We start from the raw sequence: 21,538 nt of genomic DNA on the forward strand, positions 1-21,538 counted from the left end.
CAGCGACGGCGAGTTCTGCTATATCTGTATGCCTGAGTGAATATTCTTAAATGGTGGCCTAATTTTGATTTAATAGTTTCAAATATACATTTTCCAACCTTTAAAGGAGCAATTCAAGTATTTAAAACAAAACAAAAAAAATTACTGTTTTTTTTGTTTTTTTAAACATAGGTTTGACGCAGGGGGGGGGGGTGTCTCCGTAGCTGAACCCCATTAATTTCCACTCTGGGGACCTCCAGCTTCCCGAGATACCTCCAAAGGGGGTGCCTGTATTTCTGCTAAGTTTTTTTTAAAGCTCCTGCATCACGCGGGCCAATAGGAAGTCGAACCTGATGACGTCACAGCTTCCTATTGGCCCGCGGGAGCTTTGAAACTTTGCCATTACATGAACCCTGCTAGCAGAGTGGAGAGACTACCGGCACCCCCCACGGAGGTAAGTATTTCCATAAGCAGGGGGTCCCCAGAGGTGAAATGAATGGGCTTCAGTTCCGGAGCCCCCCCTCTTCTTCAATCCTATGTTGAAATAAAATTTGCAAAACTAATCGCCAGCTAGGATTGACTCTTCAAAAATAGAATATATACACATATAAGCAGTCCAAATAAATCAACAATAATACTATAACTTTAAATATAAATGTAGTTCTAGTTGGATGTCTCCAACCAGATGCTAGATCAAATACTGTGTTACCATAATGGCCCTTACACCTGTCAAAGGGATCAGACAGACTGACGGTAACATTATAATGTGTTTGGTTCCTAAACCGATCATCGTGTAGGATGACCTTTTGATATATAGTTTCAAAGCGGTACACATCATAATTAAACAAGTGGGACGCCTGTAGTGTTTTTGTAGGAAAGAATTTGCCGAAACTCTAAGCAAAGAAAATGTAATAATCTATCTGAACTGAAACACTTCAGCTTTAAATATAGAAATGTTACACATTATTATCAAATACTAACTAGGATTTGAATAAATGTCATAATATATGGTGGTACTGAATTTGTTAACCCATAAAAAATGTAAAAAAAATTTAAAGTGCTGAATCTTTTGTTCCCAAAGTTTCCCCACAAAAACAAGAAACACGTCTTGGATGGAGAGAACTTGGCACATACATTAAAAAGTGATTATGTTAAAGGGAGCAATAGTCAGCACTGTTGCTTTAAGAACATACGTGTGCAGAATGTTGGCAATAAATGTTGCCTGTTACTGCTCCTGAGCAGAACAATACTGTAGTTAAGCCAGCAAAATAAAAACAAAGAGCCTGAAGGCTATTAATAGTCAAAGAATGACAGGATGTGAATGAGGAAGGGTCTGCCGAAGAATGTCAGCAGTGGTTTTTTTATTTTATTTTTTTCCCCTCCTGATGTTCTGTGGGCTAAAGCTCTATGAGGTCGATTCATGGCAGTTTCAAGTGCTATGCTATTATTTATAATTTCCCAATGATACATAATATTTCCGGTTATGCATTCCACCAACTATGTGGCACGGCCTGGTCATCTTTCAGGTTACACCTGTCAGCCTATATTGTGGGGGGTCACATTTTAACTCCGCAGGGGCCAGCATTCAACTCAGAAACTGGGTATGTAAAGTTTGTGCTGATGCCCGTACCAAATGTTAGAAGCGTGTTCATCAAATCTGATCCAGATTGGGAGTACCAGGAGTTTACATCAGCTGTGACTTTGCAGGGATATCTGTCAGCGGGAATCACTCTTCTCCCCTACGCCCCCGCCAACATCCGGCATGCCCCTACCACCTTGGCTCAATAACGTTGCGTGGGCTCAAAAGCTGGTTCAATAATGGAATCCTGATGATATTTTTTTTTCTTTCCGTTGCCCTGGATCCCACTATGTGTGGAGTAAATGCTCCTATAACACACACCCAAATGACAAACTGCGGCACACAGGCCAAAAAAGGTATAATAGCTTTATACATTGATCCAGGATGAAAATGCCTCTGCCGGTAGGGAGGTGTTACTTTTGAAAACGTGGGAGCAGTACAGTAGGTGACAAACTGTGCTTGAGTTACTGTATGATGTGTCCCAATTATTCCACACCCAGCAGCTATAGACCAGGTAGAGGCATTAAGATTGATCTTCCAAGGCGTAGCACAGTAGTTTTAAGGAATGTGCTGGATGGAGGAGAAATCATGTGACTGTGGTGTGTTGAGCCACAATCCAGACCCAATGACCTCACGTCTAACCAATGTTGAGAGGGGATAGAAGAGGAATTCCTTCTGAGTGACAATCCACTTATTCCTTGCGAATACTGGGAGGATTAAATATAAAAGTGAAAATTGTTTGTTTTTCATGAACATGCCATGTGGCAACGCTTTACCAAGAATGTGTGCCCAGGTCAATATGACACAGTTTTGCTTTAACTAAATGGCCCATACAGTATGTATATCTTACTATTTATGATTTTCTATGCCAAGGGTCATATAATAAAACTAAAGTCAGTCAATCATTGGCCAGAAGAGCGTGTTGTGTAAAGCACAGACAGATGCACCGTGATTTACTTAAAACCACACGGTGTAGAATAGATCTTGAATTGTGGATAACACAATTTAGTCATAGAACTTAATGCCTATACCTAGCAAACAGAGGAAAAGAAGCACAGCAATATGTGTTACTAAAACCACTTCATACCAACAGTACGCTTACAGGTTTCGAGCAAAATAGAGATTAAAAAAGAAAAGATAAATGAATGGTAATTGGATTTTTTTCCCCCTATGGATTTTCCATAAAACTAGCAGTGCAATCGGCTAAATAGAAGGCTGTATAGAAGGACATCCTAACTTTTTTATGCTTTATGAAAGATCAATATGTACCTACAGCTGTCAAATGGTAGCGTTGTACTTAAAAGCAAAAATAGAAGTACCTACCTTTGCACTGAGTACAAATGTTTGTACTTTATATCCTGGAATTATCAATTTTGAACTCTATATTAAACAAAACATATTGACAGATAAGGAGCATTTGACCAAAATAAAGTAGTCTAACTATTTTCCCAATAAAACAAAAAAAGGGTGCAAGAGAGAAAACAAAATCAAAATCCATTTCGATATAATTACATTTATTTAAAAAAGCAAGTGATGTTCACAACAATAAAGATACATTTAAAAAGGAATCACATAGATTCGGTCACACAGCTAGCTACGTGATACTGTGACGACGGATATGCAGAAGCGGCCATCCCTCCGCTCCCACGAGGACGCCGACTCTAAGCTAAGTTCTTTGCATATAATATCTGCCAAGAGGACTGAATCTATTCTTTAGATCTGGGACTTTTGAGTTCGAGGGATCCGTTTTTTTCAGGATCCAACCCTCTGTGGTCGTGTTATTTTGATGAGCAGCTGACCGAATCTATGTGATTTCCATTTTAAAGTATTTTTAATTGTTGCGAATATCCCTTGCTTTTTTATATAAATGTGATTATATCGAAATTGATTTTGCTTTTGTTTTCTCTCTTGTGCCCTTTTAAAAAAAATAAAAAAAAATATATGTTCTAAACCCCGCTGATCGTGGGAGAATAGGAGCTGCAGTGAGATAACTACTATCGGCTGAAGGATAAAAATAATTATTGGGACAGCGTGCTGTGTGTGTTTTTTTTTTTTTTTCTGAACTATTTCCCCTACCTAATCTAAAGCCGTGTACCCTACTTACTATATTCTCATTTACTAACCCCTAAAGTTTTATTTCACAACATTGACACTATTGGCCTTTACAAAACTCCCCCACAGAATTTAACACATTGCACTATTGATTGTCCTTTTTTTTTCTCTTGGTATACAAATCAAACCAAATCAGCATTATTGGTATGAATAAATAACACTTCAGTATTGCCAAAGCATATACTCTGCGCTCCCCCACGCTTAGAAAAACAATTGCAACCTTGACCCTACTAGATTTCGCATGTCCTCTTCATATCCATACTGTAAACGTCTGTACAGAAGGTTATCACAGATACATTATCACCTGTCAAGTAAGGCTTTGTCCCCACTGGCGCTGAGCGCGCTCATGCTTGGAGAGCTCTCTAAGCATGAGCGCTGGTGTCCTTTAAATTTTTGCAAGTGCTCGCGGGGCTGGGGGGGGGGACAATGCAGGGGAAGCTGAGCGCGCTTGTAAGTATGAAAAATTTGTTTATGTAAGCGCAGATCGCCTGTGTGTGTGTGTGTGCGTCACCTCGCCAAGTGCCGCGAGCTCAGCGCTAGCGGGGACGCAGCCTCAGAACAATCTTCTGTGGCTGAAGTGAGACAATGCAATCAAATGCTAATGGCCGTTGACTTGATTGATGATGGTTATTGATGATTTCTAGTCTGTAAGAATATTTAGTTAAGATAGTTTAATGACCCTGTGTATGTGCCTCTTGGACCTCAGAGCAGCTGCTTGGAGTCTGCCAGCTGACCATGTGCTGTCTATGTGATCTCCGTTTCTGCATGGTCACTGGCAGGATCGTGTTAAGGGCACACTGGATGACAGCTGCTCCATTTCTTTCTTGATTACGTAAATCCAGTTCATAAAGGGATTAACATAACTTCAGCATAACCATGGGCTCATGCTGTGAGTTCTGCTCAGTAACAGATTACATGGTACTGTAAATATGCAGGGAAGAGTGGAAACTAAATGGTTGCGCTCAAGGTTTTAAACTGTGGGGTAAAAAATTACAGTACCTTTTTAATGTATGATGAGAGGAGCGGCTCAGTGAGTAAAGACACTGACTCTGGCATTGAGTTTGAATCAGGGGAACCTGGTTCAAATCCCGGTGCAGGCTCCTTGTGACCTTGGGCAAGTCACTTTATCTCCCTGTGCCTCTAGGCACCAAAAAATAGATTGTAAGCTCCACGGGGCAGGGACTGTCTGCAAAAAATATCTTTGTAAAGCGATATGTAAAACTAGCAGCGCTATACAAGAACAAACAATTATAATTATTATAATGTCTGATGTTACAAGCGCATTACGAGCATTACACCATTCTATTTTAGACGAGTTTTATACACTCTCAAGAATATAGCCTGCCGGACCCTATTACTACAGAGACTCCTACAGTGTGATACAGAAAGGGGAGAAATATCATAGTCCTATCTGTATAACTGCAGAATTGTGTAACTCCACTTCTGTGCAGATCAAACCATTTCTGCAGTGACCGGGTTATAGCAATAACTACTAGGTTAATGCAGCATCCATGAAAAAATATGTACAGTATATTATCTGCACAATCAATAAGATAATACAAAAATATTCTGCATAGCAGTAGTGAATCTGCATGTGCACACAGTCCAGGTACACAACCGGCAGTAGTAGGAAAAGATGCCAGCACAGCCATGATGTTAGGTCTCGCATTACCTAGTTCCCTTAACCTCCCCAATACCTAAACTAATTTACCCCAATCTGGAGTGTGTGTTTAACGGCCCACAGCTTTTATTATAAATAACATACCATCATACCAGCCTCGTGCCACAAGCAGGAAAGAGGGTAACTGACTCCCTCACTTTATATACCCCTCCTAAGGCCTCAGTCCCCCATCATGCCCCCCCCCCCTTCCTTAAGGGTACAGGGAGCAACTTGAAGGTCCTAATGTTGACCCAAACATTGGCCCTTTGTTTGTCTGCAATACATTTGCAAGTCTTTATTTTGGTGTTCTTGTATCTTTCCCTATATACAAGCACCAGTTGATGAAGATTACAGTTGTCGCAGATGTAAACCAATAATCTTCATATCAGTGCTGTGAATACGTGTGGGTTTGGTTGAATAATTAAATGTAATCCCTAATCTGGATTCGTGTGTGTGTGTGTGTTATAGTCACACAAATCCTTATTGCTGAATAAATACAGGTTTTTTTGGACCTTACTACTGAGTGCTGTCTTTATTTTTATAATCACCACTGATGGTAAAGTATTCACTATTTGCCTTTATGAACATAAGCACCGGACTGATACCTATTTGCTATTGGAGTGCCAGTGACCGCCTTCTCATAGATATAGATATATATCATAAGATAATGTTTTAATTTTTTTTGTATAGTCTTGAGTCAACCCCAAGTACCGCTGTAATTTAAGACAAAAAAAAAACCCCTCCTTTCAGGACTTGTCAGGTGTATATGAAATAACATTCTCATTAATTCAATATACTGTAAATGAAGATATAAGCAATAGCTTGGGAGCCCCAACAAGTTCCAAAGTTTGTATTACATTTTTAACTATTTGATCCAGAGCCTCCAAATCTCAATTATTTTGGGTAATTTCGGCAAATGTTTTGGGGAAGTTTAAAAATACTATGATTTATGTAAACATGCAGTTTGTGGTTAAAGTTTTGTGGTTTTGTGGCAATAAGGGTTTTTTAAGGACCCCAGATATATTCCTGTTCAAGGCCCCCATCAGCTAGAGATGCGTATTCCTGCGCGCCTCATTGATAGACAGGTGTGTACACATTGTCATTGTTTCCGATGGAGACGTGAAGATGACATTGAACATCTTTCAAGTAGACTCTTATTTAAAAATAAACCTTGTGTACAGGCTATCAATGTGCATTCTGTACATGCTGTTTTGTACCTCGCGTTGTAAAGACAAGAGCGAACAGCACAGAATAAGATTGAAATAATAATGTACACTAATAGTGCAGCATTACATTAAAGTGATTTGAAAGTTGAAAGACGCTGGGGTAACGTGATAACTGTGTACTTAACAACAAAGAGCTTGCAGCTTGTGCTCTGTCGTTCAAACTTGTCGGTGATGCCAACAATCTGAGTGTCTGCCGGCAGAGCACACCCTTGGTTATTACATGTGCTTGTCTGGGCTGATCCATTCACAGTTGCTTTACACCATTAGGAAACTCTTCACTCCTCTCGACATTGGCTTAAGATCATTCCCCAAACCCCACTGCACCTTTCCTGTCCTGAGCTGTGCAGCAGTTTGCCTTCGTTTCCTTCACCCCTGAATGTTTTTGTGTCACTTTTCAGGATGGAAGAAGCTGAATTGCTGAAGGAGAGACTCCTCGCCATAACTGTAAGTGCTTCTATTTACAGTATTATTGTGTGACATGCTGTCTACGGTGAATCAAATAAGTAAATATGTATCTTTTTTTTTTTTGAGGATGAAAAGACTTTTGTTTCATGTTTCAAAATGTTACTTTTTCAGATTTAGTTGTCGTTCAGCTGCTAGAGAGTGAAACGTGATTTATGTTTCAGATTAAAGTTAGTGTTGAAAGTAAATACAAGAAGACAGCTTGATATGCAAATCAGAGCCACGCTTCAAGCAATACAGACATTATGCAGGCTGTCAGAAGTCTTGAGAATGTGTCCATCTGAAGGACATCAGGTCAAATATTTGACCTGTAATTAGGATACATTTCCGCCAAGGTACTAAAAATACCAGGTAAATTATACCAGAGAATTAACTTTGGCTGGAGACGGTCTGCAGACTAGTTCTCTGAAAGCTTCATCCCCGTGTATGTACAGTATAAGGCTTTTGCCTATTAAGTCAGTGTTTTTCGATCAGGGTTCATAGGAACCCTTGGGTCCCCCGGGGCTCCCTAAAGGGTTCCCTGCAATTTTCTGGTCATTGGAAAATTGTATCAGATACAGAAGAATTTACAATGCATCTGATCAAAGTTGCTATTAGAGATGGTTGGGGGTCCCTCAGAATTTCACTTGGGGTTCCTTAACCGAAAAAGATTGAAAACCGCAGCTATAAGTACACAATATACAGCTGCTATATTTACTTAATGTCCGTGATTTATTTTATTTTTTATTTTTTAATCTGTCTATTTTAATGGGGGAGCTTGGCTTTCTTTTACCCACTGTTTGTTTTTATATCTTATTGCTAAGTACCTGTAGAAAATCACCAATACATACCCAGGTACAGTATAGTTGACATGTGGCACTACAGTAATATATTTGTTAATTAGCACTCTTTACAATGTCCATATAAGAGGTCTGAGTGTGTGGCTTTGGTCAAAATAATATTTGCTTCGGTCACTCTTTGCACCTTCTTTATTATATTGCCTTAATACAATAAGGCACTCTGGCCTTTAATAGGTAATGAAACACAGTGGCTGCACAATCCCTTGGTGCTGACTTCCCACATATATATTGTAACAAAAAGAACATTAGAAAGGTCTTTGTTTTTCCTCCATGGAACAGTAAAAAAATACATACAGGAATCTATTCATTTAACTGAGATATTGTCTATGCAAAGTCGCCAGAAAATGGCATACGACAAAAATCTGTGTTCGTTAAGAATTAACTATGCATGAAAATTGCACTGTTTGACATCTCATTTGCGTTTTTGCCCAATTTTTGCACTTCACATGGTATTGCAGAGCTGGAACCAAATTGCCTCTAAAATCCCATTTGCACATGGCTCCAACATGCAACAAGGGCTGGATGAATACGGCGCGATGCCTTTATCGCAATTGAATACATAGGACGCATGGAGTCTTCAGTGTTTTCAGATCATTCTAACTAAGGCTGAGTCCCCGCTGGCGCTGAGCGCGCTCATGCTTGGAGGGCGCTCCAAGCATGAGCGCCGGGTGTCTGGCTTGTACGCGCGCGGGGGATGAGGGGGCATTGTGGGTAGTTGAGTGCGCGGGTAAGTATGGAATTTTTCTTTACCTACGCGGCTGAGCGTTTGTGCACGCGCACACCGCGTGAGCGGGGACTTGCATATATAGATAAATGTAAGTCTCCTCCGCAAGCGCAGCCCGATCAGTGCTAGTGGGGACTTAAGCCTAAGATTCCTGTAGTTACATTAAAACAGACACTGACTTGCTGACAAGGAGGCCCCCCCAATCCCCCAACAGGTCAGGTTTTTAGGATATCCCAGCTCCAGCACAAGTGGCTCAATCAGCCACCTGTGCTGAAGCAGGAACTGATTTGAGCCACCTGTGCTGATGCAGGGATATTTAGAAAACCTGACCAGTTGAAGGGGCGGGGGTGGCTTGAGGACTGAACACCCCTGATCCAGGGGGAGCAGCCCGTGCTTGCAGAAAATGAGGCATTGGCTGCTACCAAGAAATAAACATGTTGAACATGGGTGTTTAAGAATAGACTTGGAGCAGGACTGCTTCCAACATGTTGTACTGCACCGACACACTTTATTCGAGCAAATACCCAGTATGTACCTGGCAGATACCTGGAATGCGCCGCTCCTCACCTCTGACAAGCCCCGTTACGTTTGCCTTCCCAGCCTGGGTTCATGCCTGGCTGACGGGCGGCTAATCTGTTAAATGATAATGATTAGGATTTAATAGGCTGCAATGCTTCGCGTGTCTACCAGATGGCATAAATTCATGAATTGTAATGCAGTATATATATATATACTGTGCAGTATTGCAGCCAGCGGGAATAAAATGCTTCAATCCCTGCTTGGAAAATACCTCAATGCACTCGGGCAGAAAACAGTCACAAACCTCAATACACCCGGGTATACCCGAATTCGTGGGACTAGCCGAGCTCGAATAAAGTGTGTCGCCAGTGTAACTCCTCTGCTTGGAGATTATTAGCACTGTAAAGATTATGGTTTCAAAATTGTATTATATTCCATATGTGTACCGGATTTAACTAAAATACTTAGAATGTATCATTAATATTGGTGTTCTTGCATTAACAGCTCACAAACCACAAAGACCTCTTGAGTAAGTTGTCAAGAACAGAAACATTCCATTGGTGGTATTTTGGTAACATTGTTTCCAACCCAGACACTGAGGCTCAACTTTACTAAACTGTGTTGAGCCTTAATGGAATGTATCAACACTTAAAACTGCTCCTAAGGATAAAAAGTAAATGAATGCTGTGCAAGCTGATGGAATGGATTGGGTTTTTTTTCTTCAGCTATGCATGGGGGAAAAAATCTAACTAATAATTAAAATACTCGGAAACAGCACGAAACCTACTCAAGATCATTTCCTACTCTCGTTACATTACATTGGAAGTAGCTGATGTATCTTGTAAGAAGCCTGAGGCTTGTTTTGTTCTGTACAAAAAAGTCTGCCACGTTAGCAATAAACCTTCAGATTAAAGACTGTTGTTCCCAGCTAGGATGGGGCTTTTGGGGCAGAGGACTATTCTGTAATAGGACAGTTCGGCCTTCCCTTCTAAAACATGTAGCTGAATTTGTGGTCGCTTTCATTACAGTGCTATAACTAGTATAGCGCTGACCGTGCATGTAGCGCTGTACATAGAATATTTGCAGGCACGAGTCCCTGTCCTGTAGAGCTTACAATCTATTTTTTGGTGCCATGAGGCACAAGGAGATAAAGGGACTTGCCCAAGGTAACAAGGAGCTGACACTGAGATGTGACCCAGGCTTCTCTGCTCCAAACTTGCTGTCAGTGTCTCTACTTACTGAGCCCCTCCCTCCTTGTGACATGACAAAAGGCAGGTAGTGATACCTTCTAAGGGACAGGCATGAGAGTTCTTCACAGATTAAATTCTAGTGCCCAGATCATTAAGCTCTTTTCTTCTTCTTATCTGTTCTTCTACAGCAGAGGTGCTCCACTAACAGGTCAGGTTTTCAGGATATCCCAGCTTCAGCACAGGTGGCTCAGTCAGAGGCTCAGTTGAAGACTGAGCCAGCCACCTGTGCTGATGCAGGGACTGAGCAACCTGTGCTGGGGTAGGGATATCCTAAAACCTGACCTGTTGGGCGGGCTTGAGGACTGGAGTTGAGCACCCCTGATCTCCAGTACACTTGAAGTATTAAGAAAATAACACGGGGGAAGATGAGCTCTGCCGAGAGTCATGGAGTAGAGAGAGGCTGGTGAATAGTGGTGCTGTGAAGAGATGCTAAGCTGGCATCTCGGAGATGGTGGGTAGGAGTTGTGTTTATAGGTTGTCCTAATGAGCCTTAAAGCCAATATCTTGATTCAAACCATTGGTGGTTTATTTTTATATTTCTTCCCATCCAGAAATGTAATAGATTTTAATTCCCATGTCCATCTTTCCTGTGTATTTAAGTTTCTTTGAGGATTAGTACTGATAGGCCAGAGGTTGAGTGGTCCTGCTTTGGTAAAGTGCTATCCCTTAGGTGTTGTTGTATTGGTGTATTAAAACAAAAAATGACCAATCACTCAGATGCGATCACTACGCCCCTCCCCACTTCCCCACCCCCCACCCCCCCTTTCCAGGAAACAAATTAGGATACGTAACTAACCAACACAATAAACAGAATGACAGAAGCTGAGTAGGAAACAAGTGGCCGCCAATGGACGGGATCACCACTAAACATAACAATAACGTCACCAACCTAGTGATAATGGTGAAAAGACGGGGTTGCAGGCCTGATGGAGACGTGTGAATGTGCTCACAAGTGATATTTGTTTTTGCTGTATACATATTAGGTCATATGTTTTACTCTGAACACCACATTGCCATCTACCTGAACATGCACCATGCACCTTTACCAAGTAACCATGTCGCAGAGATTCCTACGAAGCAACAATAAGGGCAGTGATAAAATACCGCACTGTGACAATAGATATAGATATAATAGATATAGATATAATATATATATATATATATATATATATATATATATATATAGATATTATATATAGATATTATATATAGATATTATATATAGATATTATATATAGATATTATATATAGATATTTGGGGGGGGGCGCAAGGGTGTAACTTTATTTTCAACAGAGGTTGGAAGTCTTGAAACACATTGATAAATATTGCAAGGTTTAGATCAGGGGTCTCAAAGTCGATGCTTAGGGGCCACCAACAGGCCATATTTTATGGCTATCCCTGCTTCAGAACAGGTGGCTCAGTCTTCGACTAAACCACTGATTGAGCAACCTGTACTGAAGCAGGGATATCCATAAAAGCTGGCCTGCTTGTGGCCCTTGTGGACTGATTTTGAGACCCTTGGTTCACATGTTGGTTTAAAATTATAATGTGTGCCTCAGGGGGGGGGGGGGGAAACAGCTCAAACAGCCAAACAGAGGATACAGTTGCTATGGTAATTTAGATTTAATTTTCTACAAATTAGAACCAACGTGTCTAATTCTCCACTTACATCAATGACTGAGAAAACACTCCACCATCTTCTGGTGGCTTCAGCTGCCAGCGTCACCTTCTTAGATGAGACAGTGGAAAATTGGCTTGTTGGTTTTGGCCAGCTACAACCCTGTTTAGAACAGCTGTGTTATTAGAATCAACTTGAATTACCAGTTGCTAGTTTCTAGATGTGTAATACTCTGTGTTTAGTCAGATGTCTTCATCTATATTTTCCCCTTTATTTGACCAAATGGTTGACCACCTGACTTTAGATTACCAGGAACAGTTTTACACAGCTCTGTGAATTTCATTTTTAGTTCCCATCAGACATTCTACTGGCCTGAGAGAAACTAGCCCCTATTGTGTAACACTGGGGTTTCCAACCTTTTATTTGGTTAAGGAACACTAATTGTATTGTGAAATTCAGAGGAACCCCAACCCTCTGTAATAGCACATCTAAGATCAGATGCATTGTAAGGAACCCCAACCCTCTCTCATAGCGTGCCTGAGATCAGATGCATTATAAGGAAACCCAACCCTGTCTCACAGCTTCAATTTAAAAAGTAGTTTATGGGTGCTCCAAATAGTACAGGACCACAAAATTCAACAATAAAGGACAATAAATGAATCAGAGAATAGATGTACTCCTTGCATGGAGAGGGTAAAAACGGAGAATTAGTGAGATGTCCTGCGTTGATTTGTAGGTGATTTTCCCTGAAGGAAAAAGTGAATGGAGGGTGGGGGGGGGGGGGGGGGGGTAATCATCCTAACCGTTGCCTCATTAGGAATACTTCCTATAGTAATAATCTTCTTCAATAGACAATAATAACTCACATAACTCTTTGTTCAATATAAAAGTCTGTAGAAAACTTAAAGATCCTTACCCATTCCTAGAGCATATTCCTGTTCGTGTAGGTGTGATCAGCTGCAGGTAGGCAAGTCCAGATGAGTGCAAGAGAAAAACAGTGCACAGCCAACAGCTGTGCTCTGTTTTTCTCTCTTCTCTCTCAGCGTGTCAGAGATCAGATGCATTGTAAATTCTTCTGTACATGGTACCATTTTCAAATGACCTGACTTTCACAGCACCCTTTAAGGATGCCTGGGGAACTCAAGGTTTATAGCTGCAGTATAGCAGATATAACAGAAGGGTGTTCTATTGCTTCAAAGAAGAAACTGTATACAGTATACCAAATACATCACTCCTTTGCTGTTGGATGTTTGCACTGGTTTTCAGATGGTTGTCTGACAATAGTTTAACTGTAGATGGGCTCCACGCATATGCATCATATTGCTGGAAGGCCATATTGCTTTGAAATGCACTCAAGGCCAACCCATCATTTTAACAGATACATGTAAACATCTTCATTTTAAGGCTGCAGCGAATCTGCTAAATCATAGCCTCCCGCCTCTGTATATTACAGCCGCCCTCTCTTACTAATTATCTCTGCTTTTGCTGACTATTTCCCAGCTACTTGAGAACACTGACTCACATTTCACTCAACAGTTAGACTAGAAATATAAGTGTTTCTTGCAAATGTTGTTGATGTAGGTTAATGTCGCCATGACATTTTTATATACTCATCATAAATAACTTGATACTTAATTATCTTTAATCCTGTGTATACAGACAGGTTAAAAGTCATATTTAATTAATGAAAGGTTTCGACGCTGACTAATTGCATTAAAGGGTTATACAACTGACAAGTTATTGTTAAAATGGAATGTTCGGGAAACCTTTTAAGTGAATGTAATGGGATCTGCTACAAAGATGTGAAAATCTAAACTCTCAATGAGTTGTATATAGACTGTCACATTTTAGAAAGGTATTTGATGTGGGTGCTGAGTAGTATATGTGAGAGTAAAGACCGAGAAGTACAGTGACATAACTGGTGCTCAGAAACTTTTCATGCAGCAGGCTGTTCTAATCAAAGCAATAAAGGTGCTACAGAGAGCCATCAAAATCTTATGAAGTGCATGTTCTTTGTTTCAGTGGCGAGGTCACTTAAGACAGGGCACATCTGGCTCCCCAGGTCTGGTTTAGTCTGTGAAACATCACACTCTGATTTAAACTGGAAATATTCCGAATCTGAGTACAAATATATTTTTTAAAAAACACCCTTATCGGTTTATTCATTGAAATGCAATATTCATTGTTGATCATGGATTTCAGGACAAAAGGAAACTTGTTTTTAGCGCAGTGCATCTTTCATGAAGAACTTAAGTTATTTCTATGTACCCATTGGGCACAAGTAATCTAAACATTGAAAATATTACTATTATTTTAGCTTAGTGTGGACACTTGCATGTTTACTGTTGTCTAGAGTACACACATTTTAGTATGCAAATGTAATTAGTATCTTTAATTTGTTAAATTATATAAGACAAAAAACTAAAAGATGAAGACACATCATCCAGTGATGGGAAAAGATCCTGTAGGTTCAGTTTAGTCATGTAATTCTGGATAATTATAATCAAAGCCTCTTGTTCTTGTGTGTGGATAATATATATAAATATATATATATATTTTTTTTTTTTTTTTCTGTCCAGGATAAGAGGAAGTTGCAAGAAGATATTGCACAAAAACGGCATAAAGTTGAAGAAGAGAAATTAAAACTCCATCATTTAAAGGTAATATAGAATGTAAAGTTATGTTTTTAACGTGTAATGCTTTCCCCACCGCATTACTGAAACAACACTTTATGGTATATATTTTCCAATCTGCTTCTATAAAATATGTCAAATTGGGTTTGACATGGATCTAGAGAAAAGGGGAAATACCCTGCCGCATGAATTAGGAACTGATGATTAATAGAAGCTCTATTGGTATACCAAGTTTCCAAAAGAATTAAGTATGGAGTATTAAAACAAATACAATTTATTAAAAAATATACTACAATAAGTACAACTGAATAACTCCTCACCAGGAGTTACACCAATGGGATACATCTTCTTTCATAAAACTTTATAGAGGATAACCCCAAATTCATAGACTTTTACTGAAAAACTCCAACAGCCACATCATCTTTGTCCTGAAGAAGTGTCGCCAGACACAACACGTTATAATGCTTACTATTGGGACATAAGGATGTTTTAATATGCTTCCATCAAGGAATCCCTCTAAATATTGAAAAGTACTACTGTAACTTTTTTTTTGCCCACAGTTTTTGGGGCTCTAAAAAGAAGTCCAGCCATGATAACTTCTACACGTGTCTGGTAACCTTATTCCTTGAACAACTATCATCATTTATTTATTCATTTAACACACATAGTCGCTTCATAATAAGCTTTAATACGATCACCCTCCTAAGACTTGGTTTAACGAGGCAATCCAAGACGTCTTTTTTTTTTTTTTTTTTTTTTTTTTTTTTTAATACAGGAATGAAGCATGGGGTCTCCAGACCTGAACCCCATATTAATTTCAGCTCGGGACCCCCTACTTCCGGAGGTACAGACCTCCAAAGGGGGCGCCGGCAGGCACTCCAGGATTCACTATATGTCTGATTTTCAGAGCTCCCGGGCACTGGAGGCCAATAGAAAGCTGGGATGTCATCAGGTTCGGCTTCCTTATTGGCCCATGTGACAAGGAAGCTGCAATCTCAGGTGATACCGGCACTCCCTTCGGAGGCAAGTATCTGGGGAAGCAGGTGGTCCCCGGAGCTGAAATGAATGGGGCTCCCGAGAACCCCTGCTTCAAACCTATATTAAAAAATGAAGAAGAAAAAAAAACAGCTTGGATTGCCTCTTTTAAAGTAAAACCTTTATTTCCGATACAAATGTTTAATAGTTTTACAAACCAACAGTTTTTACATTATTAGGCCCCCCATTATAAGGAAAGCATCACAACACTTCAGATCACCAAAGCAAAGTTGCTTTGGACTTGGAACTGATCTATAGATGTGGAGTGAGTGGAAAATACTGTGTCAAGTGGGTGCTTAGGGCAAAGGAACTGAGAACTATTCCCTTTGAAGGAATGGTGGCATAGAAAGTATGCCTGGCCGTGAGAGGTATGCAACAGAATTTAAAATAGGACTTTAGAAAAGTGACACAACTATGTTTAAAAATAGGTAAATTGGGTCACAGAAAAGCCAACCATATTATTGGTTGTGACGTGACTTATTATAACCTGAGGCAGCAAAAGCCTGTAACTGGATTTGAACCCATGAGCAGGTAGACAAGCAGCTGTGGAGGTTTGGGGGGGGGGCGGGGGGGAGGAAAGCATATGCAGTACTTTCATCTTTGTATGTTTGCGTTCCTTGAGCCTTATCCATCCTGCAACTTTTATACCGGCTGAGAATGTGCTCGTATCTCGGTGTACTGTTGGGGGCATGTAACCATATTTAGAATAAAGGTTCAGACTGCATCTCTGCAGGAGCCAGGAGCCTGGCTCGGTCTAAAAAATTTTTTTATTTTTTATTATTATTATATTCTTTTATAGCAATAATGATGCAATCAAAAAACACAAAACATACAAATTCTTAACAATCTTATTCTTAAAATAAAGACATAAATACCGAGGCAAATACACAAACAGTAGGGGATACAAGATGTGAGAAACCCAATATGTAAATACAAGAGAATCCAAAATGACAAAATATTTGAAATGTAAATAAAAAAAAAAAACATAACTTCCCCCCCCCCCCTTGATCAGAAAAAGGCCCTTCGGGAAAGATGGCTTTTGGATGGATTAAGTACCCTGACTCCAACGGAGCAAGAAGAAATGCTGAGACAGAATCAGGAAGACCAGCAGAAGACGAACCTTCTGGAATGCAATATAACCAGGTACAATCCCTACAGGGGATAACCCCAAAGAGTCATCTATTGGCCCTCTAGTGATCCATGCTTTATATGGAACTACAGCAGGGGTGGCCAACTCCAGTCCTCAAGGGCCACCAACGGTCTGGTTTTAAGAATATCCCTGCTTCAGCACAGGTGGCTCAGTTAAAGCCACCTGTGCTGACGCAGGGATATCCCTAATACCTGGCCTGTTAGTGGCCCTTGAGGGCTGGGGTTGGCCACCCCCTGATCTCCAGTATCTGTGTGGTTAGTTACAGTAGGCTCACATGGAGTCGCTGCCTGCCAGGTTTAAAATCCGCATTGTCGCCTCCAGCAACTTTCTAACTTTTATTTTAAAATCCAACCAGTTCTAAATGTAACATACGCATAATTGACAGAAATTGGAGTTTTTGTTTCATTGCTTGCATGCATAGTGATGTAATATTACATTCTGAGCTTATTGATGTGGTGTGAGTTCTGCAGGTCTGTTCACCAAAACAATCACATGAGGATATTTTAAGCTTGAATGGTGATGTCATTAGTGATCTTTTTGCCATGTACATAGATGGAATGTGTTACTGTGGCCCCAATGACATCACAGCATACAGTATTGCAGCATATAACTTATCACACACTGTCCATAGGATTCAACAGTAATGCTTTCACAGTATAAGACAATCCATGATGTATAGCAATATGTTTCTGCTGTAGCAATTGACAGGAAATCTATTAAGTGTCTACAGATATGTAGAATCAGGCATTTGATCAAACTTGCATATTATGAACTATTTGGTGTATACAGTTGGGAGTCTTTAGTTAGATTGGACTAGAATAGAGCATCGAAACGCAAAATAATGACTAAGTTCTTGTGCGTGTACAGGAGTGTGCGTTCGTGCGAAGTGTCAGCTGGAGACTGCAGCTGAACAAACTGCTCCTTTTTGCTTTAATTCCCCCAGAATAGGGCAATTCCAGTGTACAGAGGCAAGCGGTAACCGGATCAAATACATGGGTGAAGATTTTAAGAAATGCATTTGGAAATAACCATTTTAAGGGTCTCTGAGCTGTGGTGTTCCCCAATTACCACGGTTACATAAGCACATCTCCATTATACTCTGCCCCCCTTGTGTAGTTACATGCTTAATAGTTTTCTCCTTCTTTTACCCTGTGTTCCTAGAAATTGCTGTGCTGGGGGAGGGTCCCCACACCTGTATAAAACACCTCCCATATGGAGATCTGTTATCATATTAAACAAGCGCATAGGACACATACCAAAAATGGAGCGATTGCTGGAATATTAATTAATGCCCTTTGACAACCACCAGCAAAATGTATTCTACCCAACACTTAATGGTTACACCATTAGTGGCTTCACCTGCGGCCCCGGCCGGCTCTCACAATCTCCACCGTGCATAGGGATTGGGGAAGTTCCTGCCGTAGCGCTTAGCTTCTGCCCGCTCCCTAAGTTGCTTTAATTAACAGTGCACTGATAAATACTTTCCCGCTCCGCTCCTGTACCTGTCACTAGTGCCCTGTGTCAGCAGAGGAGTGGGACAGTATTCATCAGTGCACCAGCATTATACAGGGGGGCAGGGAGAAGCTTGGACTGTACCTGTACCTCCTGCACAATGGACATTGCAGCCAATGTGTTGCCCATCAATGGTTTACACCAACTTTTCACATGTCAATTTCTGCTATCCCTGCTATTAAAGTGAAGCACATGGGGAGGAAGGGGAAGAGTCCCGTGTATGTTGTATGCACTAGAACTATAATGGTTGTACCTGTTCTGTGTGTTAAATCTTAAACTGAAAGATGCAACATGCTGCCAAGTAAGGTTCAGATGCATTCGAGCTTTAAATAGAAGCAATTACTTGGGACAATACCTTAATTCCTTAATTGCTAATTATAAGATAAGTAGATTTCTGAGCCGGGTCCCAGTCACGTGATCAGAATGCTCCTTTATTTCTTTTGAGGTCGTGCATCTCTCTATTATTAACATTAGCGGCTCTTCTTGCTGAAATTGAAATGTTTTGAACACCTTCGCTAACCGTTTCCAGTTAGGCTATTACAGGGAGGCTCAACTCCAGTCCTCAAGCCTCCCAAACGGGTCAGGTTTTCAGGATATCCCAGCTTCAGTACAGGTGGCTCCATCAATCCCAGCACTGGTGGGTCAATCGGAGGCTCAGTCTTTGACAGAGCCACCTGTGCTGAAGCTGGGATATCCTGAAACCCTGACCTGTTGGGGGGGGGGGGGGAGGGGGTTGAAGACTGGAGTTGAGCTCCCCTGGACTATTGTATATAGAAGTCATAGTACTGTCATTTATTTCTCTTCTGTAACCCCTTCTCTGCTTGATGTGGTTGCAAATGAATGTGCTCGTTCCTTTACTCGTCACGTGTGGCGTGCAACACATCGGTTTGTCTTTGTGGCCGCAGAGGGCTTAATACTAGGCATGTTATTCTTATGACCTTGTAATGTGACATCTCTAACAGAGCATCTGTTCCTCATACTTCTCTCCTGCCTAAAACCTCTTCTCCCTCAATATCCGATTAGCACTCTCTCTCTCTCTCTCTCTCTCCACCTTTTGAGGCATCTTAAACTATATCTCTTTAACAAAGCAGATGGGTTGCTCTGTGGCTGATACTACCGTATACATCTCATACATCGACCATGACCCCTTGCAGCCGCACTTACCAGAACACCCTCTGTAAGTACTCCCTACTTACCACTTGGACTCCCTGCCCCGAAGAGCTTACAATCTATTTCCTAAAGTTACTGTTATGTCTGAAGCACGTATTCCCATTACGTGTTAAATTATTATGTCACGTGTGTTACTGCTGTACATGGATGGCAATATCTATCTATCTTACATACAAAAAAATACACATCTTACATTTCGATTTTAAAATGCTTAGTAATGTTATGGGTCATACGGCTATAAGGTGGAGATGTTGCCATAATGGCTCCAGGGTGTGTATATGTTGTACAGCAGATGCCCCCAAACATAAGATAAGGCCACGCTATCAGAATTAAAAGAAAACGCACTTGCATATTGTACAGTTTATTCCATGCAGCTGGCAGACTGTTAAGCTCATTTCCTTTCAATTAACAACAAATTAATTTCCTTTCCATTAACAACTGCCAGTTTTAATTAAATGTAATTAAATTGCAGACTCTTATATTATATGCTTCTGCAGATGATGGTCTGTTGGATATATGTAAGCCACATAAATATATTGTATACAACTAGTTTGATCTTAATCTATTTCTACAAATGCTGGCTATACACTGATCTCTTCTAGATACCATACAAGTCTTCATTTGTCTTCAAGCTAAACTGTACCATTAAACCTTTGTGACTCAGCCAAGCATGCCCGAAGTAACTACAGATGTCTTCATTACCCCACAAAATAATGCGTAAAATAACACGTTTTATCTTCTTTACCATTGTGTTCAATAGCACTGCCAAACTAAACCTGCCGGGGTCGGTCTGTGATATTAATGGTTTGCATGGCTGCTTCTGTCCCTGCATATTCCTCCATATGGTAAATACTAGTATTGTGGACCTGTTCTGCACTTACTGAACGTTGTGTAGATGTAGACTTTATTCCATGAGCAGATCTTAGTAGTTATTTGTATGGATGGTGCCGTGGCTGTAGTTTACCTACATATGCACTCCCTATCTATACACCAGTCTACGTAAACACTTACTTTCCAAAAAGCAACATGGTATAACAGATATGTAATAGTAGCAACAATCCTACTATATTCCCGTTGACCAACTCTACTTCATCATTTTGTTAATTCAGACCTTGCTTTATTATAACAAACGTTTGTAACATACCAGCAAATGGGAACTGGACACCAGAGCAGTATCATCTCACTGCTGACCATGTGTTGGTGGTCAGGTATGCAATCCTCACTGGTCTCGTTACTCATAAGCCATTTCAGTATTTGCACAGAACATCTGCATACAGTACTTAACAGCAGTACCAAAATACCTCCACCAGTGAGTAATCTCGGCACAGAAATACAGCTGCACGATGACTGGCTGCTGTATGTCAGAAACTGGTGAGATCTGCCTTACAGTAGAGCTGTGATGTGTAGTGGCCATCTCCAATCCCATTAAATATAATGAAGTGAACTTCTCGGGTTGAAAGCCTGCACCCTGCCTAAATATGGACTACCGATCTGGTCCGCCATCCCATGAGCATGCACACAACAAATATTATATTTGTGACCGGGTTACCAGTGCCTTAGTTACAATAAGTTATGTAAGAACTTGCTTTCTCCTTCAGAATTCTTTTTTTCATTTTTCTCACTCATCTGGGAGTGGCTCATTCTCTGATGCTGTGTATGAAAGCATTAATTACCATGATTACCTTGGCTAACATAACAGTCATTACGTCTCTTTATGTTTGTGGGCAAGTACACCTACTAGGGACTTGATGTCCTGCAGGTCATTAGAAGGAGACTTTTTTGTTCAGGTTTGCAAATTCTTACAGTAGTTTGAATTCACAAGAAAGTTGCACTTTGGGTTTTTAAGGTCATTTGATCTTCGGGAGATCCATGATGATTTTCACTAGCTCTTGTTTTATTTATAAGATTGCATTTAAAGTAGCAGTTCTCTGTGTGCATTTTTAACCCCGCCCCTCCACCCCATTTATTTTTATTTCTTATTAGGCCGTGCCCAGAGCTGAAACATTTACCGGTAAAAGTAGTGCATATAATCCCCCTTTAGGGCAAAAAAATTGTGTTTTAAGTCTGCT

The 21,538-nt window shown here is 40.5% G+C and overlaps 1 protein-coding gene across 1 annotated transcript in view; it reads left to right on the forward strand.

Moving 5' to 3' along the window:
* PALMD (palmdelphin) overlaps positions 1-21,538 on the forward strand; it is a 59,944-nt gene that overhangs the window by 27,532 nt on the left and 10,874 nt on the right. The window contains exons 2-4 of the mRNA XM_075616489.1: positions 6,955-7,000; positions 14,549-14,629; positions 16,650-16,780. Coding sequence (XP_075472604.1) covers positions 6,956-7,000; positions 14,549-14,629; positions 16,650-16,780 — 257 coding nt within the window. The 5' untranslated portion in view covers position 6,955. The remainder of the gene's footprint in view (positions 1-6,954; positions 7,001-14,548; positions 14,630-16,649; positions 16,781-21,538) is intronic.

Source organism: Ascaphus truei, chromosome 10 (assembly GCF_040206685.1).
Source record: "Ascaphus truei isolate aAscTru1 chromosome 10, aAscTru1.hap1, whole genome shotgun sequence".
Taxonomy (NCBI): domain Eukaryota; kingdom Metazoa; phylum Chordata; class Amphibia; order Anura; family Ascaphidae; genus Ascaphus; species Ascaphus truei.